The sequence below is a fragment of the Catharus ustulatus genome, chromosome 35 (genome assembly GCF_009819885.2).
Source record: "Catharus ustulatus isolate bCatUst1 chromosome 35, bCatUst1.pri.v2, whole genome shotgun sequence".
NCBI lineage: Eukaryota > Metazoa > Chordata > Aves > Passeriformes > Turdidae > Catharus > Catharus ustulatus.
The window spans coordinates 1,575,369-1,600,883 of record NC_046255.1 but is presented as its reverse complement, the minus strand read 5'-3'; the positions used below and the strand labels follow the sequence as shown (position 1 = coordinate 1,600,883).

At 45.4% G+C, this 25,515-nt stretch overlaps 1 protein-coding gene across 1 annotated transcript in view; it reads left to right on the top strand.

The window, feature by feature from the left end:
- Positions 1-24,772, top strand: part of U2AF2 (U2 small nuclear RNA auxiliary factor 2) — a 29,850-nt gene extending 5,078 nt beyond the window's left edge. Inside the window, exons 5-12 of the mRNA XM_033084006.2 lie at positions 694-845; positions 6,164-6,280; positions 9,391-9,529; positions 12,937-13,016; positions 14,402-14,524; positions 16,763-16,849; positions 18,465-18,713; positions 24,576-24,772. Coding sequence (XP_032939897.1) covers positions 694-845; positions 6,164-6,280; positions 9,391-9,529; positions 12,937-13,016; positions 14,402-14,524; positions 16,763-16,849; positions 18,465-18,713; positions 24,576-24,710 — 1,082 coding nt within the window. The 3' untranslated portion in view covers positions 24,711-24,772. The remainder of the gene's footprint in view (positions 1-693; positions 846-6,163; positions 6,281-9,390; positions 9,530-12,936; positions 13,017-14,401; positions 14,525-16,762; positions 16,850-18,464; positions 18,714-24,575) is intronic.
- Positions 24,773-25,515: the final 743 nt, after the last annotated feature.

Below are 25,515 nucleotides of genomic sequence, written 5' to 3'. Positions count from 1 at the left end.
TCCCCTCTGTGACCCCTCAGGACCCCCAAATCCACTCAGGACTCCCCCAAACCCCTCTGTGACCCCCCCAGACCCTTCTGTGACCTCCCCAGACCCTCCCTGTGACCCCCAAATCTCCTCAGGACCCCACTGTGTCCCTCCTGTGACCCCTGTGTGACCCCAGTGACCCCTCTCTGACCCCCCAATCTGTGTTTTACCCCCCAGCTGCAGGTCAGATCCCAGCCACAGCCCTGCTGCCCACCATGACCCCCGATGGCCTGGCTGTGACCCCTGACCCCTGTGTGACCCCTGTGTGACCCCTGTGACCCCTGTGTGACCCCTGTGTGACCCCCCAATCTCTATTTTCCCCCCCCAGCTGCAGGTCAGATCCCAGCCACAGCCCTGCTGCCCACCATGACCCCCGACGGCCTGGCCGTGACCCCTGACCCCTGTGACCCCTGTGTGACCCTGTGTGACCCCTGTGTGACCCCTGTGACCCCTGTGTGACCCCTGTGTGACCCCCCAATCTGTGTTTTACCCCCCCAGCTGCAGGTCAGATCCCAGCCACGGCCCTGCTGCCCACCATGACCCCCGACGGGCTGGCCGTGACCCCTGACCCCTGTGACCCCTGTGTGACCCCTGTGACCCCTGTGTGACCCCTGTGTGACCCCTGTGACCCCTGTGTGACCCCCCAATCTCTGTTCCCCCCCCCAGCTGCAGGTCAGATCCCAGCCACGGCCCTGCTGCCCACCATGACCCCCGATGGCCTGGCCGTGACCCCCACGCCGGTGCCTGTGGTCGGCAGCCAAATGACGCGGCAGGCACGGAGGCTCTACGTGGGCAACATCCCCTTTGGCATCACTGAGGTGGGTGGGGGAAATTTGGGGTTTTTTGGGATTTTTTTGGGATTTTTTGGGGGTTTTTTTGGGATTTTTTTTGGGTTTTTTTAGGGTTTTTTTTGAATTTTTTTGGATTTTTTTTTGAATTTTTTGCGATTTTTAAAAATTTTTTGGGGGTTTTTTTTTAGATTTTTTTGGGGATTTTTTGGGGTAGTTAGGGGTTTTGGTGAGTTTTTTGAGGTTTGCAATTTTTTGGAATTTTTTGGGATTTTTTTTGAATTTTTTTGGAATTTTTTGAGGTTTTTTGGGGTTATTTTGGGGTTATTTGGGGTTTGCGGCACAAATGACGCGGCAGGCATGGAGGCTCTACGTGGGGAACATCCCCTTTGGCATCACTGAGGTGGGTGAGGTGTTGTTTGGGATTTTTGGGATTTTTTTTGGGATTTTTTAGAATTTTTTTGGGATTTTTTGGGGTTTTTTTTGAATTTTTTTTGATTTTTTTTTAATATTTTTGGATTTTTTGGGGGTTTTTTTGGGATTTTTTTTTATTTTTGTTGGAGTTAATCACGAGTTTTGAAGACCTATTTGGTGTTTGGGAGTTCTGAGATGTTTTTGGGATTTTTTTGAATTTTTTTGAATTTTTTTGGAATTTTTTTGGGTTTCTTTTTGGAATTTTTTGAGGTTTTTTGGGGTTATTTTGGGGTTATTTGGGGTTTGCGGCACAGATGACGCGGCAGGCACGGAGGCTCTACGTGGGGAACGTCCCCTTTGGCATCACTGAGGTGGGTGAGGTGTTGTTTGGGATTTTTGGGATTTTTTGGGATTTTTGGGATTTTTTTGGGATTTTTTACGATTTTTTTTTAATTTTTTTGGATTTTTTTTGGATTTTTTTTGGGTTTTTATAGGGTTTTTGTTGGATTTATTTGGGTTTTTCTTGGAGTTACTCAGGGATTTTGAAGAGCTATTTGGGGTTTGGGATTTTTTGGAATTTTTAGGGATTTTTTTGGAATTTTTTTGGATTTTTTTGAGGTTTATTTGGGGGTTTTTGGGGGGTTTTTTGGGGTTATTTGGGGTTTGCGGCACAGATGACGCGGCAGGCACGGAGGCTCCACGTGGGCAACATCCCCTTTGACATCACTGAGGTGGGTGGGGTGTTGTTTGGGATTATTTGGGGTTTTTTTGGGATTTTTGGGGGGTTTTTTGGGATTTTTTTTGAATTTTTTGCGATTTTTTTTTTGGATTTTTTTTTATTTTTTTTGGATTTTTTTTGAATTTTTTACGATTTTTTTGGGATTTTTTTGGGGTTTTTTTGGGATTTATTTGGATTTTTCTTGGAGTTAATCAGGGATTTTGAAGAGTTATTTGGGGTTTGGGGGGTTTGGAATTTTGGGGATTTTTTTGAATTTTTTGGAATTTTTTTGAGATTTTTTTGGGATTTTTTCGAGGGTTTTTGAGGTTTTTTTGGATTTTTTTGGGGTTATTTGGATTTTTCTTGGAGTTACTCAGGGACTTTGAAGAGTTATTTGGAGTTTGGGATTTTTTGGAATTTTTAGGGATTTTTTTGGAATTTTTTTGGAATTTTTTTGGAATTTTTTTGGAATTTTTTTGAGATTTTTTTGGGATTTTTTTGAATTTTTTTGGGATTTTTTTGGGGTTATTTGGGGTTTGCGGCACAGCTGAACCAGGAGGCTACACGTGGGGAACGTCCCCTTGGGCATCACTGAGGTGGGTGAGGGAAATTTGGGGTATTTGGGATTTTTAGGGATTTTTTAGAATTTTTTTGGGATTTTTTTTGAATTTTTTGCGATTTTTTTTGGATTTTTTTTGAATTTTTTAGGATTTTTTGGGGATTTTTTAGGGTTTTTTTTAGATTTTTTTGGGGGTTTTTGGGGTTATTTGGGGTTTTATTAGAATTAGTCAGGGGTTTTGGAGAGTTGTTTGGGGTTTGGGATTTTTTTGGGATTTTTTTGGGATTTTTTGGGGATTTTTTTGGAATTTTTTGGGGTTTTTTTTGGGTTTTTTCGAGGGTTTTTGAGGTTTTTTTGGATTTTTTTTGGGTTATTTGGATTTTTCTTGGAGTTACTCAGGGGTTTTGAAGAGTTGTTTGGGGTTTGGGAGTTTTGAGATTTTTTTGGGGATTTTTTGGATTTTTTGGAATTTTTTTGGATTTTTTTTGGAATTTTTTTGGATTTTTTTTGGACTTTTTTTAAATTTTTTTTTATTTTTGGGGGGTTTTTTTGGGATTTATTTGGATTTTTCTTGGAGTTACTCAGGGATTTTGAAGAGTTGTTTGGGGTTTGGGAGTTTTGAGATTTTTTTGAAATTTTTTTGGGATTTTTTGGGGATTTTTTTGAGGTTTTTTCGAGGTTTTTTGGGGGGTTTTTTGGGATTTTTTTGGGATTTATTTGGATTTTTCTTGGAGTTACTCAGGGACTTTGAAGAGTTATTTGGGGTTTGGGAGTTTTCGAATTTTTTGGGGATTTTTTGGAATTTTTTTGGAATTTTTTTAGAATTTTTTTGAGGTTTTTTAACGCCAAATCATGTTTATTTTTATTTTAATTTTATTTATTTTTATTTTTATTTAATCCTAGGAGGCAATGATGGATTTTTTCAACGCCCAGATTTGGTGTTTAACCCCAAAATGTAATTTATTTTTATTTTATTTTATTTTTAGGAAGCAATGATGGATTTTTTCAATGCTCAGATTTGATGTTTAACCCCAGAATAATTTATATTTTAATTTTATATTTATTTTAATTTAATTTTTGTTTATTTTAGGAGGCAATGATGGATTTTTTCAACGCCCAGATTTGCTGTTTAACCCCAGAATAATTTCTATTTTTATTTTATATTTATTTTTATTTTATTTTTGTTTATTTTAGGAAGCAATGATGGATTTTTTCAACGCCCAGATTTGATTTTTTACCCCAGAATAATTTATATTTTTATTTTATATTTATTTTATTTATTTTTAGGAAGCAATGATGGATTTTTTCAACGCCCAGATTTGGTGTTTAACCCCAGATCATGTTTATTTTAATTTTAATTTAATTTAATTTTATTTTATTTTATTTTTAGGAAGCAATGATGGATTTTTTCAACGCCCAGATTTGATGTTTAACCCCAAAATGTAATTTATTTTATTTTATATTTATTTTGTTTTTATTTTTATTTATTTTTAGGAGGCAATGATGGATTTTTTCAATGCCCAGATTTGGTGTTTAACCCCAGAATAATTTATATTTTTATTTTATATTTATTTTTATTTTATATTTATTTTAGGAGGCAATGATGGATTTTTTCAATGCCCAGATTTGGTGTTTAACCCCAGAATAATTTATATTTTTATTTTAATTTAATTTTATTTTATTTTATTTAATTTCAGGAAGCAATGATGGATTTTTTCAACACTCAGATTTGGTGTTTAACCCCAAATTTGATTTTTTTAACCCAGAATAATTTATATTTTTATTTTATATATATTTTAATTTAATTTTATATTTATTTCAGGAAGCAATGATGGATTTTTTCAACGCCCAGATTTGCTGTTTAACCCCAGAATAATTTATATTTTTATTTTATATTTATTTTTAGGAAGCAATGATGGATTTTTTCAACGCCCAGATTTGATTTTTAACCCCAGAATAATTTTTATATTTATTTTTATTTTATTTTTATTTATTTTAGGAGGCAATGATGGATTTTTTCAACGCCCAGATTTGGTGTTTAACCCCAGAATAATGTTTATATTTATTTTATATTTATTTTATATTTATTTTATTTATTTTCAGGAGGCAATGATGGATTTTTTCAACGCCCAGATTTGCTGTTTAACCCCAGAATAATTTATATTTTTATTTTTATTTCATTTTTAGGAAGCAATGATGGATTTTTTCAACGCCCAGATTTGCTGTTTAACCCCAGAATAATTTATATTTTTATTTTTATTTTATTTTAGGAGGCAATGATGGATTTTTTCAACGCCCAGATTTGGTGTTTAACCCCAGAATAATTTATATTTTTATTTTAATTTAATTTAATTTTATTTTTATTTAATTCCAGGAGGCAATGATGGATTTTTTCAACGCCCAGATTTGGTGTTTAACCCCAGAATAATTTATATTTTTATTTTTATTTAATTTTAGGAGGCAATGATGGATTTTTTCAACGCCCAGATTTGGTGTTTAACCCCAAATTTAATTTTTTTACCCCAGAATAATTTATATTTTTATTTTTAGGAGGCAATGATGGATTTTTTCAACGCCCAGATTTGCTGTTTAACCCCAGATCATGTTTATTTTTATTTTAATTATATTTTAATTTTATTTTTATTTAATTTCAGGAGGCAATGATGGATTTTTTCAACGCCCAGATTTGGTGTTTAACCCCAGAATAATTTATATTTTTATTTTATATTTATTTTAATTTAATTTTTGTTTATTTTAGGAGGCAATGATGGATTTTTTCAACGCCCAGATTTGGTGTTTAACCCCAGAATAATTTATATCTTTATTTTATATTTATTTTCAGGAAGCAATGATGGATTTTTTCAACGCCCAGATTTGGTGTTTAACCCCAGAATAATTTATATTTTTATTTTATATTTATTTTAATTTAATTTTTGTTTATTTTAGGAGGCAATGATGGATTTTTTCAACGCCCAGATTTGGTGTTTAACCCCAGAATAATTTATATCTTTATTTTATATTTATTTTCAGGAAGCAATGATGGATTTTTTCAACGCCCAGATTTGCTGTTTAACCCCAGATCATGTTTATTTTTATTTTAATTTAATTTATTTTTATTTTATATTTATTTTTAGGAAGCAATGATGGATTTTTTCAACGCTCAGATTTGCTGTTTAACCCCAGAATAATTTATATTTTTATTTTATATTTATTTTAATTTAATTTTATATTTATTTCAGGAAGCAATGATGGATTTTTTCAACGCCCAGATTTGGTGTTTAACCCCAGAATAATTTTAATTTTTATTTTATATTTATTTATTTTTATTTTTATTTCATTTTTAGGAAGCAATGATGGATTTTTTCAACGCCCAGATTTGGTGTTTAACCCCAAAATGTAATTTATTTTATTTTTATTCCATTTTCAGGAGGCAATGATGGATTTTTTCAACGCCCAGATTTGGTGTTTAACCCCAGATTTGATTTATTTACCCCAGAATAATTTATATTTTTATTTTATTTTTATTTTAATTTAATTTTATATTTATTTCAGGAGGCAATGATGGATTTTTTCAACGCCCAGATTTGGTGTTTAACCCCAGAATAATTTATATTTTTATTTTATGTTTAATTTAATTTATTTTATATTTATTTTTAGGAAGCAATGATGGATTTTTTCAACGCCCAGATGCGCCTGGGGGGGCTCACCCAGGCCCCAGGGAACCCCGTCCTGGCCGTGCAGATCAACCAGGACAAGAACTTCGCCTTCCTCGAGGTGAATTTGGGAATTTTGGGGGGAATTCAGGGGATTTGGGGGCTGGGGGAGGGAAAAAACACAAAAAAATCAAAATCAGCACAAAAATCTGGGCAAAATTCCCACAAATTTCATCAAATTGTGACCTAAAATTCAGGGAATTCGTCCCAAAATCAACACTAAAAATTGTAATAAATTCATCTCAAATTTCCAGGAATTTCACCCAAATTCTGATCTGAAATTCAGGAAATTGTTCCCAAAATCAGCCCAAAAATTCCCATAAATTCATCCTAAATTCTGCCCCAAATTTCCACAAATTTCACCCAAATTCTGCCTCAAAATTCAGGGAATTTATCCCAAAATCAGCACTAAAAATTGTAATAAATTCATCTCAAATTTCCACAAATTTCATCAAATTCTGAACCAAAATTCAGGGAATTCAACCCAAAATCAGCCCAAAAATTGCAATAAATTCATCCCAAATTTCCACAAATTTCACCCAAATTCTGAGCTAAAATTCAGGGAATTCATCCCAGAATCAGCACAAAAATTGCAATAAATTCATCCTAAATCTCCACAAATTTCACCCAAATTCTGATCTGAAATTCAGGAAATTCTTCCCAAAATCAGCCCAAAAATTGCAATAAATTCATCCCAAATTTTCAGGAATTTCACCCAAATTTTGCCTCAAAACTCAGGGAATTCATCCCAAAATCAGCCAAAAAATTGCAATAAATTTATCCCAAATTTCCACAAATTTCACCCAAATTTTGCCTCAAAATTCAGGGAATTCTTCCCAAAATCAGCACCATAATTTGCAATAAATTCATCCTAAATTTCCACAAATTTCACCCAAATTCTGATCTGAAATTCAGGGAATTCAACCCAAAATCAGCCCAAAAATGGCAATAAATTCATCCCAAATTTCCACAAATTTCACCCAAATTTTGCCTCAAAATTCAGGGAATTCATCCCAAAATCAGCACAAAAATTGCAATAAATTCATCTCAAATTTCCAGGAATTTCACCCAAATTTTGCCTCAAAATTCAGGAAATTCTTCCCAAAATCAGCACAAAAAATTGCAATGAATTCATCTCAAATTTCCACAAATTTCACCCAAATTCTGATCTAAAATTCAGGGAATTGTTCCCAAAATCAGCCCAAAAATTGCAATAAATTTATCTCAAATTTCCAGGAATTTCACCCAAATTGTGACCTAAAATTCAGGGAATTGTTCCCAGAATCAGCCCAAAAATTCCCATAAATTCATCCTAAATTCTGCCCCAAATTCCCACAAATTTCACCCAAATTCTGAGCTAAAATTCAGGGAATTCATCCCAAAATCAGCCCCAAAATTGCAATAAATTCATCCCAAATTTCCAGGAATTTCACCCAAATTTTGCCTCAAAATTCAGGGAATTCATCCCAAAATCAACACTAAAAATTGCAATAAATTCATCCCAAATTTCCAGGAGTTTCACCCAAATTTTGCCTCAAAATTCAGGAAATTCATCCCAAAATCAACACCAAAAATTCCCATAAATTCATCCCAAATTTGCACAAATTTCACCCAAATTCTGACCTAAAATTCAGGGAATTGTTCCCAAAATCAGCCCAAAAATTGCAATAAATTCATCCCAAATTTCCACAAATTTCACCCAAATTCTGATCTGAAATTCAGGGAACTCATCCCAAAATCAACACTAAAAATTCCCATCAATTCATCCCAAAATTTGCACAAATTTCACCCAAATTCTGACCTAAAATTCAGGGAATTGTTCCCAAAATCAACACTAAAAATTGTAATAAATTCATCCCAAATTTCCACAAATTTCACCCAAATTCTGACCTAAAATTCAGGGAATTCAACCCAAAATCAGCACCAAAATTGCAATAAATTCATCCCAAATTTTCAGGAATTTCACCCAAATTCTGATCTGAAATTCAGGAAATTGTTCCCAAAATCAACACCAAAAATTGTAATAAATTCATCCCAAATTTCCACAAATTTCACCCAAATTCTGATCTGAAATTCAGGGAATTGTTCCCAAAATCAGCCCAAAAGTTGCAATAAATTCATCCCAAATTTCCACAAATTTCACCCAAATTCTGATCTGAAATTCAGGAAATTCATCCCAAAATCAGCCCAAAAATTCCCATAAATTTATCCCAAATTCTGCCCCAAATTCCCACAAATTTCACCCAAATTAACTGAGGATTTTCCCTCAAAACACCAAAAATTTTTCCCAAATTTTGGAAAAAATTCCTCCAAATTTTTCAGATGGGTTCCTGACCCAAATTTTGGGATTTTTCAGTTTTCTGACCCAAATTTTGGGATTTTTTTGGGGGTCCTGACCCCAAATTTGTGATTTTTTTGCCCCCCAGACCCATTTTTGGGTGTCCCAGGTGAATTTTATCTCTCCCTGACCCCAAATTTTGTTTTTTTTTTACCCTCCTGACCCAAATTTGTGATTTTTTGTCTCTCTCTGACCCCAAATTTGTGATTTTTCAGGGTTCTCTGACCCAAATTTGTGAATTTTTGGAGCTCTTTGACCCCAAATTTTGGAGTTTTTGGTCCCCCAGACCCAAATTTGTGATTTTTTTGTCTTCCTGACCCCAAATTTGTGATTTTTTTACCCTCCTTGACCCCAATTTTGGGATTTTTTACCCCCTGACCCAAATTTGGGATTTTTTTACCCCCCTGACCCCAAATTTATGATTTTCTGTCTCCCCCTGACCTCAAATTTGTGATTTTTTTACCCCCCTGACCCCAAATTTTTGCCCCCCAGACCCATTTTGTCTCTCCCTGACCCCAAATTTGTGATTTTTTATCTCTCCCTGACCCCAAATTTTGGGTTTTTTTACCCCCCTGACCCATTTTTTGATCCCCCAGACCCATTTTGTCTCCCCCTGACCCCAAATTTGTGATTTTCTGCCTCCCCCTGACCCAAAGTTGTGATTTTTTGGCTCTCCTTGACCCCAAAATTTTGGGTTTTTTTACCCCCCTGACCCATTTTTTGACCCCCCAGACCCATTTTTGGGCCCCCCAGGTGTGTTTTGTCTCCCCCTGACCCCAAATTTTGGTTTTTTTTGTCTCTTCCTGACCCCAAATTTTTGTTTTTTCCCCCAGTTCCGCTCGGTGGACGAGACCACCCAGGCCATGGCGTTCGACGGGATCATCTTCCAGGGGCAGTCCCTGAAAATCCGCCGGCCCCACGACTACCAGCCCCTGCCTGGCATGTCTGAGAACCCCTCTGTCTATGTGCCAGGTGAGACACCCAAAAAACCCAAAATTACTGAATAAAAACCCAAAAAAATCCCTGAAAAAATCCCTGAAAAAATCACCCAAAAATAAAATTATCGTCAAAATTATTGTCATAAAAAATCCCCAAAAATCCCCCAGCCCCTGCCTGGCATGTCTGAGAACCCCTCTGTCTATGTGCCAGGTGAGAGACCCAAAAAAACCCCAAATCCATAAAAAAAACCCCAAAAAAATCCTGAAAAAATCACCCAAAAAATGAAAAAATTATCGTTAAAATTATCATCAAAATTATCCCCAAAATCCCCCAGCCCCTGCCTGGCGTGTCTGAGAACCCCTCTGTCTATGTGCCAGGTGAGACCTTCAAAAAAACCCAAAATTACTGAAAAAAACCCCAAAAAAATCCCCCAAAAAATCCCCAAAAAAATCCCCACAAAAATACCCACAAAAATAAAATTATTGTTAAAATTATCCCCAAAAATCCCCCAGCCCCTGCCTGGCATGTCTGAGAACCCCTCTGTCTATGTGCCAGGTGAGACCTTCAAAAAAACCCCAAATCACACCAAAAAACCCCAAAAAAATCACTGAAAAAATCACTGAAAAATAAAAATATTATCGTTAAAATTATCGTAAAAAAAATCCCCAAAAATCCCCCAGCCCCTGCCTGGCATGTCTGAGAACCCCTCTGTCTATGTGCCAGGTGAGACCTTCAAAAAAAACCCAAAATTACTGAAAAAAACCCCAAAAAAATCCTAAAAAAATCACCCAAAAAATAAAAATATTATCGTTAAAGTTATCGTAAAAATTGTCCCCAAAATCCCCCAGCCCCTGCCTGGCATGTCTGAGAACCCCTCTGTCTATGTGCCAGGTGAGAGCCCCAAAAAAACCCAAATTACACCAAAAAAACCCCCAAAAAAATCCCTGAAAAAATAAAAAAAATTATCATTAAAATTATCCCTAAAAATCCCCACGAAAATAAAATTATTGTCAAAATTATCCCCAAAAATTGTCCCCAAAAATTGTCCCCAAAAATGCCCCAGCCCCTGCCTGGCATGTCTGAGAACCCCTCTGTCTATGTGCCAGGTGAGAGACCCCAAAAAAACCCAAAATCCATGGAAAAAACCCAAAAAAAATACCCCAAAAAAATCCCTGAAAAATAAAAATATTATCGTTAAAATTATCGTCAAAAAAATCCCCAAAAATCCCCAAAACTCCCCCAGCCCCTGCCTGGCATGTCTGAGAACCCCTCTGTCTATGTGCCAGGTGAGACCTTCAAAAAAACCCAAAATTACACCAAAATATCCCTGAGAAATCCCCAAAAAATCCTGAAAAAAATACCCACAAAAATAAAATTATCGTTAAAATTATCGTCAAAAAAATCCCCAAAAATCCCCAAAAATCCCCCAGCCCCCTCCTGGCATGTCTGAGAACCCCTCTGTCTATGTGCCAGGTGAGAGACCCAAAAAAACCCAAAATTACACCAAAAAACCCCAAAAAAATCCTAAAAAAATCACCCAAAAAACTAAAAATTATCGTTAAAATTATTGTCAAAAAAATCCCCAAAAATCCCCCAGCCCCTGCCTGGCATGTCTGAGAACCCCTCTGTCTATGTGCCAGGTGAGAGACCCCAAAAAACCCAAAATCCATGAAAAAAACCCAAAAAATTCCTGAAAAAATCACCCAAAAAATGAAAAATTATCGTTAAAATTATCGTCAAAAATATTCACAAAAATAGCTAAAAAATCCTCCCCAAAAATCCCCCAGCCCCTGCCTGGCATGTCTGAGAACCCCTCTGTCTAAGTGCCAGGTGAGAAACCCCAAAAAAACCCCAAATCACACCAAAAAACCCAAAAAAATTCGTGAAAAAATCACCCAAAAAATAAAAATATTATCGTTAAAATTATCGTAAAAAATCCCCAAAAATCTCTCAGCCCCTGCCTGGCATGTCTGAGAACCCCTCTGTCTATGTGCCAGGTGAGAGACCCAAAAAAACCCAAAATTACTGAAAAAAAACCCCAAAAAATCCCTGAAAAAAACAAAAAAAAATTCCTAAATATAATCATCAAAAAAATAAAAAACAAAGTCCCAAAGAAATCCCCAAAAATAAAAAAAAAATCCCTAAAAAAATCCTTTCCTCCCCCAGAAAAAAAATCCAGGTTGGGTTTTTGGGGTCCCAGGTGAATTTTGGGGATCCCAGGTGTGACCCCAGGTGTGACCCCAGGTGTGATTTGGGGTTTCCAGGTGTGAATTTTGGGGATTTTGGGGTTTCCAGGTGTGGATTTTGGGATCCCAGGTGTCCCCTCCCCTTTTCCAGGTGTGATTTTGGGGGTCCTAGGTGTGAATTTTGGGGGTTTTGGGGTCCTAGGTGTGACCCCAGGTGTGAATTTGGGGTTTCCAGGTGTGGATTTTGGGGTCCCAGGTGTGGATTTTGGGGTCCCAGGTGTGAATTTTGGGGATTTTGGGGTCTCAAGGTGATCCCAGGTATGACCCCAGGTGTCCCCTCCCCTTTCCAGGTGTGATTTGGGGTTTCCAGGTGTGATTTATTGGGATTTTTGGGGATCCCAGGTGCTATCCCAGCTGACCCCTCCCTTTTCCAGGTGTGATTTTGGGGGGTCCCCAGTGTGAATTTTGGGGATTTTGGGGTTTCCAGGTCAGATTTGGGGTCCCAGGTGTGACCCCAGGTGTGATTTTGGGGATTTTGGGGTTTCCAGGTGTGAATTTTGGAGTCTCCAGGTGGGGATTTTGGTGTCCCAAGGTGATCCCAGGTGTGGATTTGGGGTCCCAGGTGTGACCCCAGGTGTCCCCTCCCCTTTCCAGGTGTGATTTGGGGTTTCCAGGTGTGAATTTTGGGGATTTTGGGGTTTCCAGGTGAGATTTTGGGGTCTCAGGTGTGACCCCAGGTGTCCCCTGCCCTTTTCCAGGTGTGAATTTTGGGGATTTTGGGGTCCCAAGGTGATCCCAGGTGTGAATTCTGGGGGATTTGGGGTTTCCAGGTGAGATTTTGGGGGGGGTTGGGATTTCCAGGTGTGAATTTTGGGGTCCCAGGTGTGACCCCAGGTGTGATCTGGGGGGATTTGGGGTTTCCAGGTGTGAATTGTGGGGTCCCAGGTGAGATTTTTGGGTCCCAGGTGTGACCCCATCTGTCCCCTTTCTTTTCCAGGTGTGATTTGGGGGGATTTGGGGTCCCAGGTGTGATTTGGGGTCCCAGGTGTGATTTTTGGGAATTTTGGGGATCCCAGGTGCTATCCCATCTGTCCCCTCCCTTTTCCAGGTGTGATTTATTGGGATTTTTGGGATCCCAGGTGCTATCCCATCTGTCCCCTCCCTTTTCCAGGTGTGATTTGGGTGGATTTGGGATTTCCAGGTCAGATTTTTGGGATCCCAGGTGTGACCCCATCTGTCCTCTCCCTTTTCCAGGTGTTGTCTCCACGGTGGTCCCGGACTCCGCCCACAAACTCTTCATCGGGGGCCTCCCCAATTACCTGAACGACGACCAGGTGAGGGGGCGGGGCCAAAAACCCCAAAAATTCCCAAAAATCCCAAAAAATGTGTGTGGGGGGGAGGGGGGACACCCCCAAATGTCTCAAAAAAATCCCAAAAAATCTGGGGGGGAAACGCCTCAAAACCCCTCAAAAAAACACAAAAAAAATTAAAATTTTTGGGGTTTTTTTGGGGGGTTTTACCATTCTGGAGAGAAATTCTAAAATTCCTGAGGGAATTCCCAAATTCAGGGGGGAATTCCCCAAATCCCAAATTCCCCAAACCCAGGGGGGTTCCCCAAATTCCTGAGGGAATTCCCAAATCCAGGGGGTTCCCCCATTCCCAGGGGGGTTCCCCAGATCCAGGGGGTTCCCCAAATTCCCAAATCCAGGGGGAATCCCCAAATCCCAAATTCCCCAATCCCAGGAGGGAATTCCCAAATTCCTGAGAGAATTCCCCATCCTAGGAGGGTTCCCCAAATCCAGGAGGGAATTCCCCAAATCCTAAATTCCCCAATTCCAGGAGGGAATTCCCCAAATCCCAAATTCCCAAATCCAGGGGGAATCCCCAAATCCCAAATCCAGGAGGGAATTCCCAAATCCCAAATCCCCAAATCCAGGAGGGAATTCCCAAGTCCAGGGGAGATCCCAAATCCAGGAGGGAATTCCCCAAATCCCCGATCCCCCAATCCCAGGGGTGTGAATTCCCCAATCCCAGCTCCCCAAAATCCCAAATTTCCCAAATCCCCCAATCCCAAATTCCCCAATCCCAGGAGGAAATTCCCAAATCCAGGGGGTTCCCCAAATCCCCCAATCCCAAACTCCCCAATCCCAGGGGGGTTCCCCAAATTCCTGAGGGAATTCCCAATCCCAGGGGAGATCCCAAATCCAGGGGTGTTCCCCAATCCCAAATCCCCCAATCCCACCCCCCCAAATCCCAAATTCCTCAATCCCAGGGGGGTTCCCCCAAAACCCAAATTCCCCCATCCCAGCTCCCCCCAATCCCAAATTTCCAATCCCGTTCCCCAAATCCCAAATTCCCAAAATCCCACATTTCCCAAATCCCCCACTCCCAAATTCCCCAATCCCAGGGGTTTCCCCAAATCCCACCCCCTCAAATCCCAAATTCCCCAATCCCAGGGTGGTCCCCCAATCCCAGGAGGGAATTCCCCAAATCCCCGATCCCCCAATCCCAGGGGTGTGAATTCCCTGATCCCAGCTCCCCAAAATCCCAAATCCCCCAATCCCAGGGCGGTTCCCCAGTCCCAAATCCCCCAATCCCACCCCCTCAAATCCCAAATTCCCCAATCCCAGGGGTTTCCCCCAATCCCAAATCCCCCAATCCCAAATTCCCCAATCCCAGGGGGTTCCCCAAATCCCAAATTTCCCAAATCCCCCCCCAGGTGAAGGAGCTGCTGACGTCCTTCGGGCCCCTCAAGGCTTTCAACCTGGTCAAGGACAGCGCCACGGGGCTGAGCAAGGGCTATGCCTTCTGTGAATACGTGGATATCAACGTCACTGACCAGGTAATGAACCCAAAATACACCTGGGCACACCTGGGATATCAAACACACACCTGGGATACACCTGAGATACACCTGATACACCACACACCGCAGTGACAGCGCCACGGGGCTGAGCAAGGGCTGAGCCTGCTGTGAATACGTGGATATCAACGTCACTGACCAGGTAATGAACCCAAAATACACCTGGGATACACCTGAGTACACCTGAGATACACCTGAGATACACCTGAGACACCTCACACACACCTGGGCACACACACACACACAGTGACAGCGCCACGGGGCTGAGCAAGGGCTGAGCCTGCTGTGAATACGTGGATATCAACGTCACTGACCAGGTAAGGACACACCTGAGACACACCTGAGACACACCTGAGATACACCACACGTTTCACACACACACCTGGGAGCACCTGGGGGACCCAAACACACCTGGGAGAGCCCCAAAACACATCAACATCACCAACCAGGTATCTCAAAAACACACCTGGGAACCCCAAACACACACCTGTAGCACACCTGGGACACACCTGGGGAACACAAACTCACCCCACACACACCTGGGACCCCAAACGCACACCTGAGACACCAAACACACACCTGGGAGCCCCAAACACATACCTGAGACACCAAACACACACCTGGGCACACAAACACACACCTGTAGCACATCTGGGACACACCTGGGGAACTCAAACTCACCCCAAACACACACCTGGGGGACCCAATCACACACCTGGACACACATGGGGGACTCAATCACACATCTGTAGCACACCTGTCCCTTTCAATGCCACACCTGTGCACACCTGGGGAGCTCAATCACACACCTGTGCCCCCAGTCACACCTGTGCACACTTGGGACCCCCAGACACACACCTGTTGCACACCTGGGGAGCACAAACTCACCCCAAACACACACCTGGGCACACCTGCCCCTCTCAATCACACACCTGTGCCCCCCAAACACACACCTGGACACACCTGGGACACACCTGAGACCCCAATCCCACACCTGTGCACACCTGGGACCCCCAGACACACCTGTTGCACACCTGGGGAACACAAACTCACCCCAAACACATCTGGGGAGCTCAATCCCACACCTGGGCACTCAAACACACACCTGTAGCACATGTGGGCCCCCAATCACACACCTGTAGCACATTTGGGGGACTCAATCACACACCTGGGGAGCTCAATCACACACCTGGGCACTCAAACACACACCTGGACATACCTGGGGAACTCAGTCACACCCCTGGGCACTCAAACACACACCTGTAGCACATGTGGGCCCCCAATCACACACCTGTGCACACCTGGGGAGCTCACACACACCTGTGCACACCTGTGCACACCTGACACACACCTGCACACACCTGTACACACTTGACACACACCTGTACACACCTGTGCACACCTGACACACACCTGACACCCCTGTACACCCCTGTACACCCCTGTACACACCTGTAACACACCTGTACACACCTGTACACACCTGACACACCTGACACACACCTGTACACACCTGTACACACCTGTACACACCTGTACCCACCTGTGCACACCTGTGCACACCTGTACACACCTGTACACACCTGCACACCCCTGTACACCCCTGTACACACCTGTACACACCTGTGCACACCTGTACACACCTGTACACACCTGTACACACCTGGGGAGCTCACACACACCTGACACACACCTGTACACACCTGTACACACCTGTGCACACCTGTACACACCTGGGGAGCTCACACACACCTGACACACACCTGTACCCACCTGTACCCACCTGTGCACACCTGACACACCTGTAACACACCTGTACACACCTGGGGAGCTCAGTCACACACCTGTACACACCTGTGCACACCTGTACACACCTGTACACACCTGTGCACACCTGTACACACCTGCACACACCTGCACACACCTGCACACACCTGTAACACACCTGTACACACCTGTGCACACCTGTGGAGCTCACACACACCTGCACACACCTGTACACACCTGTACACACCTGCACACACCTGTACACACCTGACACACACCTGTACACACCTGTACACACCTGGGGAGCTCACACACACCTGTACACACCTGCACACACCTGCACACACCTGTAACACACCTGACACACACCTGACACACACCTGTACACCCCTGCACACACCTGTGCACACCTGTACACCCCTGTGGAACTCACACCCCTGTCCCCCCCAGGCCATCGCGGGGCTCAATGGGATGCAGCTCGGGGACAAGAAGCTGCTGGTGCAGAGGGCGAGCGTGGGGGCCAAGAATGCAACCCTGGTGAGTGACCTCAAAAACATCCTAAAATCACCCAAAAAACACCCAAAAAACACCCAAAAATCACCCCAAAAACATCCCAAAATCACCCTAAAATATCCCAAACATCATCCCGAAGCAACCCTGGTGAGTGACCTCAAAAACACCCAAAATCACCTAAAATCACCCCAAAAACTGCCCCAAAAACATCCCAAAAATCACCCCAAAATCACCCCAAAACCACCCAAAAACACCCAAAAAAATACCCCAAAAACTACCCCAAAAACATCCTGGTGAGTCACCCAAAAACACCCAAAATCACCCAAAAAATATCCCAAACATCATCCCAAACATCACCCAAAAAATCATCCCAAAGCAACCCTGGTGAGTCACCCAAAAACATCCTAAAATCACCCAAAAAACATCCCAAAAATCAGCCCAGAACCACCCCAAAAAGATCCCAAAAACCACCCTAAAAACACCCCAAAACTGCCCTGAAATGACCCCAGAAATAACCCCAAAAATCACCCTAAAACCACCCTGAAGTCACCCCAAAGTCACCCCCTTTCCCTGATTTTTTGATTTCCCCATTATTTTCAATTCCCATGTTTTTATTCTCCTTTTTTTTTACATTTTCCCATTTCTCCCATGTAAAAACTCCATTTTTTTTCCAATTCTCCCAATTTTATTCCCCTTTTTTTTCTGAATTTTTCCCTCACCCCTCCCATTAAAAACCCCAATTTTTAACAATTTTCCCTCCCAAAGCACCATTTAAAACCCCAATTTTAAACCAAATTTCCCTCCCAGAGCACCATTTAAAACCCCAATTTTAAACCAAATTTCCCCTCTCAGAGCACCATTTAAAACCCCAATTTTTAACAAATTTCCCTTCCCAGAGCACCATTTAAAACCCCAATTTTAAACAAATTTCCCGCCCCAGAGCACCATTTAAAACCCCATTTTTAAAGTAATTCCCCCCAATTTTCCCCTCACCCCTCCCATTTAAAAAATCCATTTTTAAAGAAATTTTTTTTTAATTCTCCCAATTTTCCCCCCCCAGAGCACCATTTAAAACCCCAATTTTTAACAAATTCCCCCAATTTTTAACAAATTTCCCCCTCCCAGAGCACCATTTAAAAACCCCAATTTTAAACCAAATTTCCCCCCCAGAACATCATTTAAAAACCCCAATTTTTAACAATTTTCCCCCCTCCCAGAGCACCATTTAAAACCCCAATTTTTAACAATTTTCCCCATTTTTTAACAATTTTCCCCAATTTTTAACAATTTTCCCCCTCCCAGAGCACCATTTAAAACCCCAATTTTAAACAAATTCCCCCCAATTTTTAACAATTTTTCCGCCTCAGAGCACCATTTAAAACCCCAATTTTTAACAATTTTCCCCTCCCAGAGCACCATTTAAAATGCCAATTTTTAACAAATTCCCCCCAATTTTCCCCTCTCCCCTCCCAATTAAAAAATCCACTTTTAAAGAATTTTTTTTTAATTCTCCCAATTTTCCTCCCCCCAGAGCACCATTTAAAACCCCAATTTTTAACAATTTTCCCTCTCAGAACACCATTTAAAACCCCAATTTTTAACAATTTCCCCCAATTTTTAACCAAATTTCCCCCCCCAGAGCACCATCAACCAGACGCCGGTGACGCTGCAGGTGCCGGGGCTGATGAGCTCCCAGGTGCAGATGGGGGGACACCCCACCGAGGTGCTGTGCCTGCTCAACATGGTCCTGCCCGAGGAGCTGCTGGACGACGAGGAGTACGAGGAGATCGTCGAGGACGTGCGCGACGAGTGCGGCAAGTACGGCACCGTCAAATCCATCGAGATCCCGCGGCCCGTGGATGGCGTGGAGGTGCCGGGGTGTGGGAAGGTGAGAGATGGGAAATAGAGACTCACCTGTGTGCTCAGGTGTGCCCAGGTGTGCTCAGGTGTGCTCAGGTGTGACATTGGGGGGTCAAATCCATCGAGATCCCGCAGCCCGTGGACGGCGTCGAGGTGCCGGGCTGTGGGAAGGTGAGAGATGGGAAATAGAGACTCACCTGTGTGCTCAGGTGTGCTCAGGTGTGACATTGGGGGTCAGAAATGGGATAAATCCATCGAGATCCCGCGGCCCGTGGATGGAGTGGAGGTGCCGGGGTGTGGGAAGGTGAGAGAGCTGAGATAGAGACTCACCTGTGTGCTCAGGTGTGCTCAGGTGTGCTCAGGTGTGCTCAGGTGTGTTGGGAACTGATTAATTGCATTGAGATTTTGGGGTCTGTGAAGGTTCCAGGCTGTGGGAAGGTGAGAGAGAGGAGATATGGACTCACCTGTGTGCTCAGGTGTGACACTGGGGACATGGGGATCAGGTAAATCCATCGAGATCCCGCGGCCCGTGGATGGCATCGAGGTGCCAGGGTGTGGGAAGGTGAGAGAGAGGAGATAGAGACTCACCTGTGTGCTCAGGTGTGCCCAGGTGTGACACTGGGGGGTCAAATCCATCGAGATCCCGCGGCCCGTGGATGGAGTGGAGGTGCCAGGGTGTCGGAAGGTGAGAGAGCTGAGATATGGACTCACCTGTGTGCTCAGGTGTGCTCAGGTGTGCCCAGGTGTGCTGGGAACTGATTAAATCCATTGAGATTTTGGGGTCTGTGAAGGTTCCAGGCTGTGGGAAGGTGAGAGATGGGAGATAAAGGGTTACCTGTGTGCTCAGGTGTGCCCAGGTGTGACACTGGGGACATGGGGATCAGGTAAATCCATCGAGATCCCACAGCCCGTGGATGGAGTGGAGGTGCCAGGGTGTGGGAAGGTGAGAGAGCGGAGATATGGACTCACCTGTGTGCTCAGGTGTGCCCAGGTGTGCTCAGGTGTGCCCAGGTGTGATGGGAATGGGCAATGGGGGCATGGGGATCAGGTAAATCCATCGAGATCCCGCGGCCCGTGGACAGTGTCGAGGTGCCAGGGTGTGGGAAGGTGAGAGATGGGAAATCCAGGGTTACCTGTGTGCTCAGGTGTGCTCAGGTGTGCCCCAGGTGTGACATTGGGGGGTCAGAAATGGGATAAATCCATCGAGATCCCGCGGCCCGTGGACGGCGTCGAGGTGCCGGGCTGTGGGAAGGTGAGAGATGGGAAACAGAGACTCACCTGTGTGCTCAGGTGTGCCCAGGTGTGCTGGGAATGGGCAATGGGGACATGGGGATCAGGTAAATCCATTGAGATCCCGCGGCCCGTGGATGGAGTGGAGGTGCCAGGGTGTGGGAAGGTGAGAGAACTGAGATATGGGGTTACCTGTGTGCTCAGGTGTGCCCAGGTGTGCTGGGAATGGGCACTGGGGGGTCAAATCCATCGAGATCCCGCAGCCCGTGGACGGCGTCGAGGTGCCGGGCTGTGGGAAGGTGAGAGAGCTGAGATACAGGGTTACCTGTGTGCTCAGGTGTGACATTGGGGGGTCAAATCCATCGAGATCCCGCGGCCCGTGGATGGAGTGGAGGTGCCGGGGTGTGGGAAGGTGAGAGAGCTGAGATACAGGGTTACCTGTGTGCTCAGGTGTGCTCAGGTGTGCTGGGAACTGATTAAATCCATTGAGATTTTGGGGTCTGTGAAGGTTCCAGGCTGTGGGAAGGTGAGAGATGGGAGATATGGACTCACCTGTGTGCCCAGGTGTGCTCAGGTGTGACACTGGGGACACGGGGATCAGGTAAATCCATTGAGATCCCGCGGCCCGTGGACGGAGTGGAGGTGCCGGGGTGTGGGAAGGTGAGAGAGCTGAGATGTGGGGTTACCTGTGTGCCCAGGTGTGCCCAGGTGTGCTGGGAATGGGCAATGGGGGCATGGGGATCAGGTAAATCCATCGAGATCCCGCGGCCCGTGGACAGTGTCGAGGTGCCAGGGTGTGGGAAGGTGAGAGATGGGAAATCCAGGGTTACCTGTGTGCTCAGGTGTGCCCAGGTGTGCCCAGGTGTGACATTGGGGGGTCAGAAATGGGATAAATCCATCGAGATCCCGCGGCCCGTGGACGGCGTCGAGGTGCCGGGGTGTGGGAAGGTGAGAGATGGGAAATAGAGACTCACCTGTGTGCTCAGGTGTGCCCAGGTGTGCTGGGAATGGGCACTGGGGACATGGGGATCAGGTAAATCCATCGAGATCCCGCGGCCCCGTGGACGGCGTCGAGGTGCCGGGGTGTGGGAAGGTGAGAAATGGGAGATAAAGGGTTACCTGTGTGCTCAGGTGTGCTCAGGTGTGCTCAGGTGTGACACTGGGGGGTCAGAAATGGGATAAATCCATCGAGATCCCGCGGCCCGTGGATGGAGTGGAGGTGCCGGGGTGTGGGAAGGTGAGAGAGCTGAGATACAGGGTTACCTGTGTGCTCAGGTGTGACATTGGGGGGTCAAATCCATCGAGATCCCGCGGCCCATGGATGGAGTGGAGGTGCCGGGGTGTGGGAAGGTGAGACAACAGAGATAGAGACTCACCTGTGTGCTCAGGTGTGCCCAGGTGTGACACTGGGGACATGGGGATCAGGTAAATCCATCGAGATCCCACAGCCTGTGGATGGAGTGGAGGTGCCAGGCTGTGGGAAGGTGAGGGAGCTGAGATAGAGACTCACCTGTGTGCCCAGGTGTGCCCAGGTGTGACACTGGGGACATGGGGATCAGGTAAATCCATCGAGATCCCGCGGCCCGTGGACGGAGTGGAGGTGCCGGGCTGTGGGAAGGTGAGAGATGGGAGATAAAGGGTTACCTGTGTGCCCAGGTGTGCTCAGGTGTGCTCAGGTGTGACACTGGGGGGTCAGAAATGGGATAAATCCATCGAGATCCCGCGGCCCGTGGACGGAGTGGAGGTGCCAGGGTGTGGGAAGGTGAGAGAGCTGAGATATGGACTCACCTGTGTGCCCAGGTGTGCTCAGGTGTGCTCAGGTGTGCTGGGAACTGATTAAATCCATTGAGATTTTGGGGTCTGTGAAGGTTCCAGGCTGTGGGAAGGTGAGAGATGGGAGATATGGGGTTACCTGTGTGCTCAGGTGTGCTCAGGTGTGCCCAGGTGTGACACTGGGGACACGGGGATCAGGTAAATCCATCGAGATCCCGCGGCCCGTGGACGGAGTGGAGGTGCCGGGGTGTGGGAAGGTGAGAGAGCTGAGATATGGGGTTACCTGTGTGCCCAGGTGTGCCCAGGTGTGCTCAGGTGTGACATTGGGGGGTCAGAAATGGGGTCAATCCATCAAGATCCCGCGGCCCGTGGATGGAGTGGAGGTGCCAGGGTGTGGGAAGGTGAGAAATGGGAGATAAAGGGTTACCTGTGTGCCCAGGTGTGCTCAGGTGTGCTCAGGTGTGACACTGGGAATATGGGGATCAGGTAAATCCATCGAGATCCCGCGGCCCGTGGATGGAGTGGAGGTGCCGGGGTGTGGGAAGGTGAGAGAGCAAAGATAGAGACTCACCTGTGTGCTCAGGTGTGCTCAGGTGTGACACTGGGGACATGGGGATCAGGTAAATCCATCGAGATCCCGCGGCCCGTGGACGGCGTCGAGGTGCCGGGCTGTGGGAAGGTGAGAGATGGGAAATAGAGACTCACCTGTGTGCTCAGGTGTGACACTGGGGACATGGGGATCAGGTAAATCCATGGAGATCCCGCGGCCCGTGGATGGCGTCGAGGTGCCGGGGTGTGGGAAGGTGAGAGAGCTGAGATATGGACACACCTGTGTGCTCAGGTGTGCTCAGGTGTGACACTGGGGACATGGGGATCAGGTAAATCCATCGAGATCCCGCGGCCCGTGGACGGCGTCGAGGTGCCGGGGTGTGGGAAGGTGAGAGAGCTGAGATATGGACACACCTGTGTGCTCAGGTGTGCTCAGGTGTGCTGGGAACTGATTAAATCCATTGAGATTTTGGGGTCTGTGAAGGTTCCAGGCTGTGGGAAGGTGAGAGATGGGAGATAAAGGGTTACCTGTGTGCTCAGGTGTGCCCAGGTGTGACACTGGGGACATGGGGATCAGGTAAATCCATCGAGATCCCGCGGCCCGTGGACGGCGTCGAGGTGCCGGGCTGTGGGAAGGTGAGGGAGCAGAGATATGGACTCACCTGTGTGCTCAGGTGTGCTCAGGTGTGCTCAGGTGTGCTGGGAACTGATTAAATCCATTGAGATTTTGGGGTCTGTGAAGGTTCCAGGCTGTGGGAAGGTGAGAGATGGGAAATAGAGACTCACCTGCGTGCTCAGGTGTGCTCAGGTGTGCTCAGGTGTGACATTGGGGGGTCAAATCCATCGAGATCCCGCGGCCCATGGACGGCGTCGAGGTGCCGGGGTGTGGGAAGGTGAGAGAGCTGAGATATGGACTCACCTGTGTGCTCAGGTGTGCTCAGGTGTGCTCAGGTGTGCCCAGGTGTGACACTGGGGACATGGGGATCAGGTAAATCCATCGAGATCCCGCGGCCCCGTGGATGGAGTGGAGGTGCCAGGGTGTGGGAAGGTGAGAAATGGGAGATAAAGGGTTACCTGTGTGCTCAGGTGTGCTCAGGTGTGCTGGGAACTGATTAATTCCATTGAGATTTTGGGGTCTGTGGAGGTTCCAGGCTGTGGGAAGGTGAGAGAGCTGAGATGTGGGGTTACCTGTGTGCTCAGGTGTGCTCAGGTGTGCTGGGAACTGATTAAATCCATTGAGATTTTGGGGTCTGTGAAGGTTCCAGGCTGTGGGAAGGTGAGAGATGGGAGATAAAGGGTTACCTGTGTGCTCAGGTGTGCTCAGGTGTGCCCAGGTGTGCCCAGAGCAGCTGGAAATGACCCCAAACCACCCAAATTTCTTCGAATTTGTGCAGATTTTCGTGGAGTTCATGTCGGTGTTCGACTGCCAAAGGCCCCAACCTCCAAAATTCCCCAAAATTTTCCTGAAATCCCCCCAAAACAACCCCAGACCTTTCTGAAATGACCCAAAATGACCCAAAATCACTAAAATGACCTAAAATGACCCAAAATCTCTGGAATTTGTGCAGATTTTCATGGAATTCACGTCGGTGTTCGACTGCCAGGAGGCCTCACAGGGCCTGGGCTGTCCCTGGGCCTACACCCCCAAAATGACCCAAAACTCCCCCAAAATCCCTCAGAATGACCCCAAACCTGTCTGAAGTGACTCAGAATGACCCAAAATCACTAAAACCCCCCCAAAATGACCCAAATTTTCCACAATTTCCCACAGATTTTCGTGGACTTCATGTTGGAGTTCAACTGCCAGAAGGCCTCACTGGGCCTGGGCTGTCCCTGGGCCCAAACCCCCAAAATTCCCCTGAAATCCCCCCCAAAACCCCCAAAAACCCCCCAAAATGACCCAAAATCCCTAAAAATGACCCAAAATGACCCAAATTTTCTTAAAATCTTTCAGATTTTCGTGGAGTTCACGTCGGTGTTCGACTGCCAAGAGGCCTCACTGGGTCTGGGCTGTCACTAGGCCCAAACCCCCAAAATTCCCATGAAAATCCCCCAAAACCCCCCTAAAATCCCCCAAAATGACCCCAAATCTGTCTGAAATGACCCAAAATCCCTGAAAATTCCCCAAAATGACCCAAATTTTCCCAATTTCCCCAGATTTTCGTGGAGTTCATGTCGGTGTTTGACTGCCAGAAGGCCTCGCTGGGCCTGGGCCGTCCCTAGGCCCAAACCCCCAAAACGACCCCAAAACCACCAGAAATCTGTCTGAAATGACTCAGAATGACCCAAAATCAATAAAACCCCCCCAAATGACCCAAATTTTCTCCAAATCTTTCAGATTTTCGTGGAGTTCACGTCGGTGTTCGACTGCCAGAAGGCCATGCAGGGCCTGACCGGCCGCAAGTTCGCCAACCGCGTGGTGGTCACCAAGTTCTGCGACCCCGACTCGTATCACCGCCGCGACTTCTGGTAGCCCCCGGGACCCCCCCGGTGGCCACCGCCCCTCCCCCACCCCCCCCGCACCTCCCCTCGCCGGGGGGTCCGGGGGGGGTTGGGCTCTGCCCCGAATTTTCCCGTTTTCCCCCGATTTTGCCCCGTTTTTCCCCTCCCCTCCCCCACCCAGTGCTGGTTTCTCGTTGTAGCCCCTCCCCCACCCTCCGAGCCCCTCCCCCCCCTTCCCTCGGCCCTGCCCCTCCCCCCCCGCCACGTGACGTTTCGTATTTGGAGGAAAAAGGGGAAAAGGACCCCAAAAAAATGAGGGGGGTGGGGAAGCTCCCCCTGGCCCCTCCCCCCCCGCTCCTAATTAAAAGATTTTTCCAGTTTTTGGTTTTTCTGTGTTTTTATTTTCCAATTTTTTGGGGTTTTATTTTCCACTTTTTGGTTTTTTGAGTTTTTATTTGGGGTGGAGGTGGAACGGGCAACGGTTTTGGGGTAAAAATTCTGGGTTTGGGAGGTTTAAAAATGCCAATTTAGGGTAAAAATCAGGGTAAAAAAAAAGCTGGTTTTGGGGGGGTTGAAAAATGCTCATTTTGGGGTAAAAACTCCTGGTTTTGGGGATAAAAACTCCCAGTTTTAGGGACTGAAAAATGACAGGTTTCGGGTAAAACTTGCCAGTTTTGGGGGCTAAAATATCCCAAATTTGGGAATTCAAAAAATCTTGGTTTTGGGCCTAAAACCTCTTGATTTTGTGGGTAAAAATTCACAATTTTGGGGGTTCAGAAGTCCCAGCTTTGGGGATCAAGTTCCCTCGTTTTGGGGATAAAAACTCTGAATTTTGG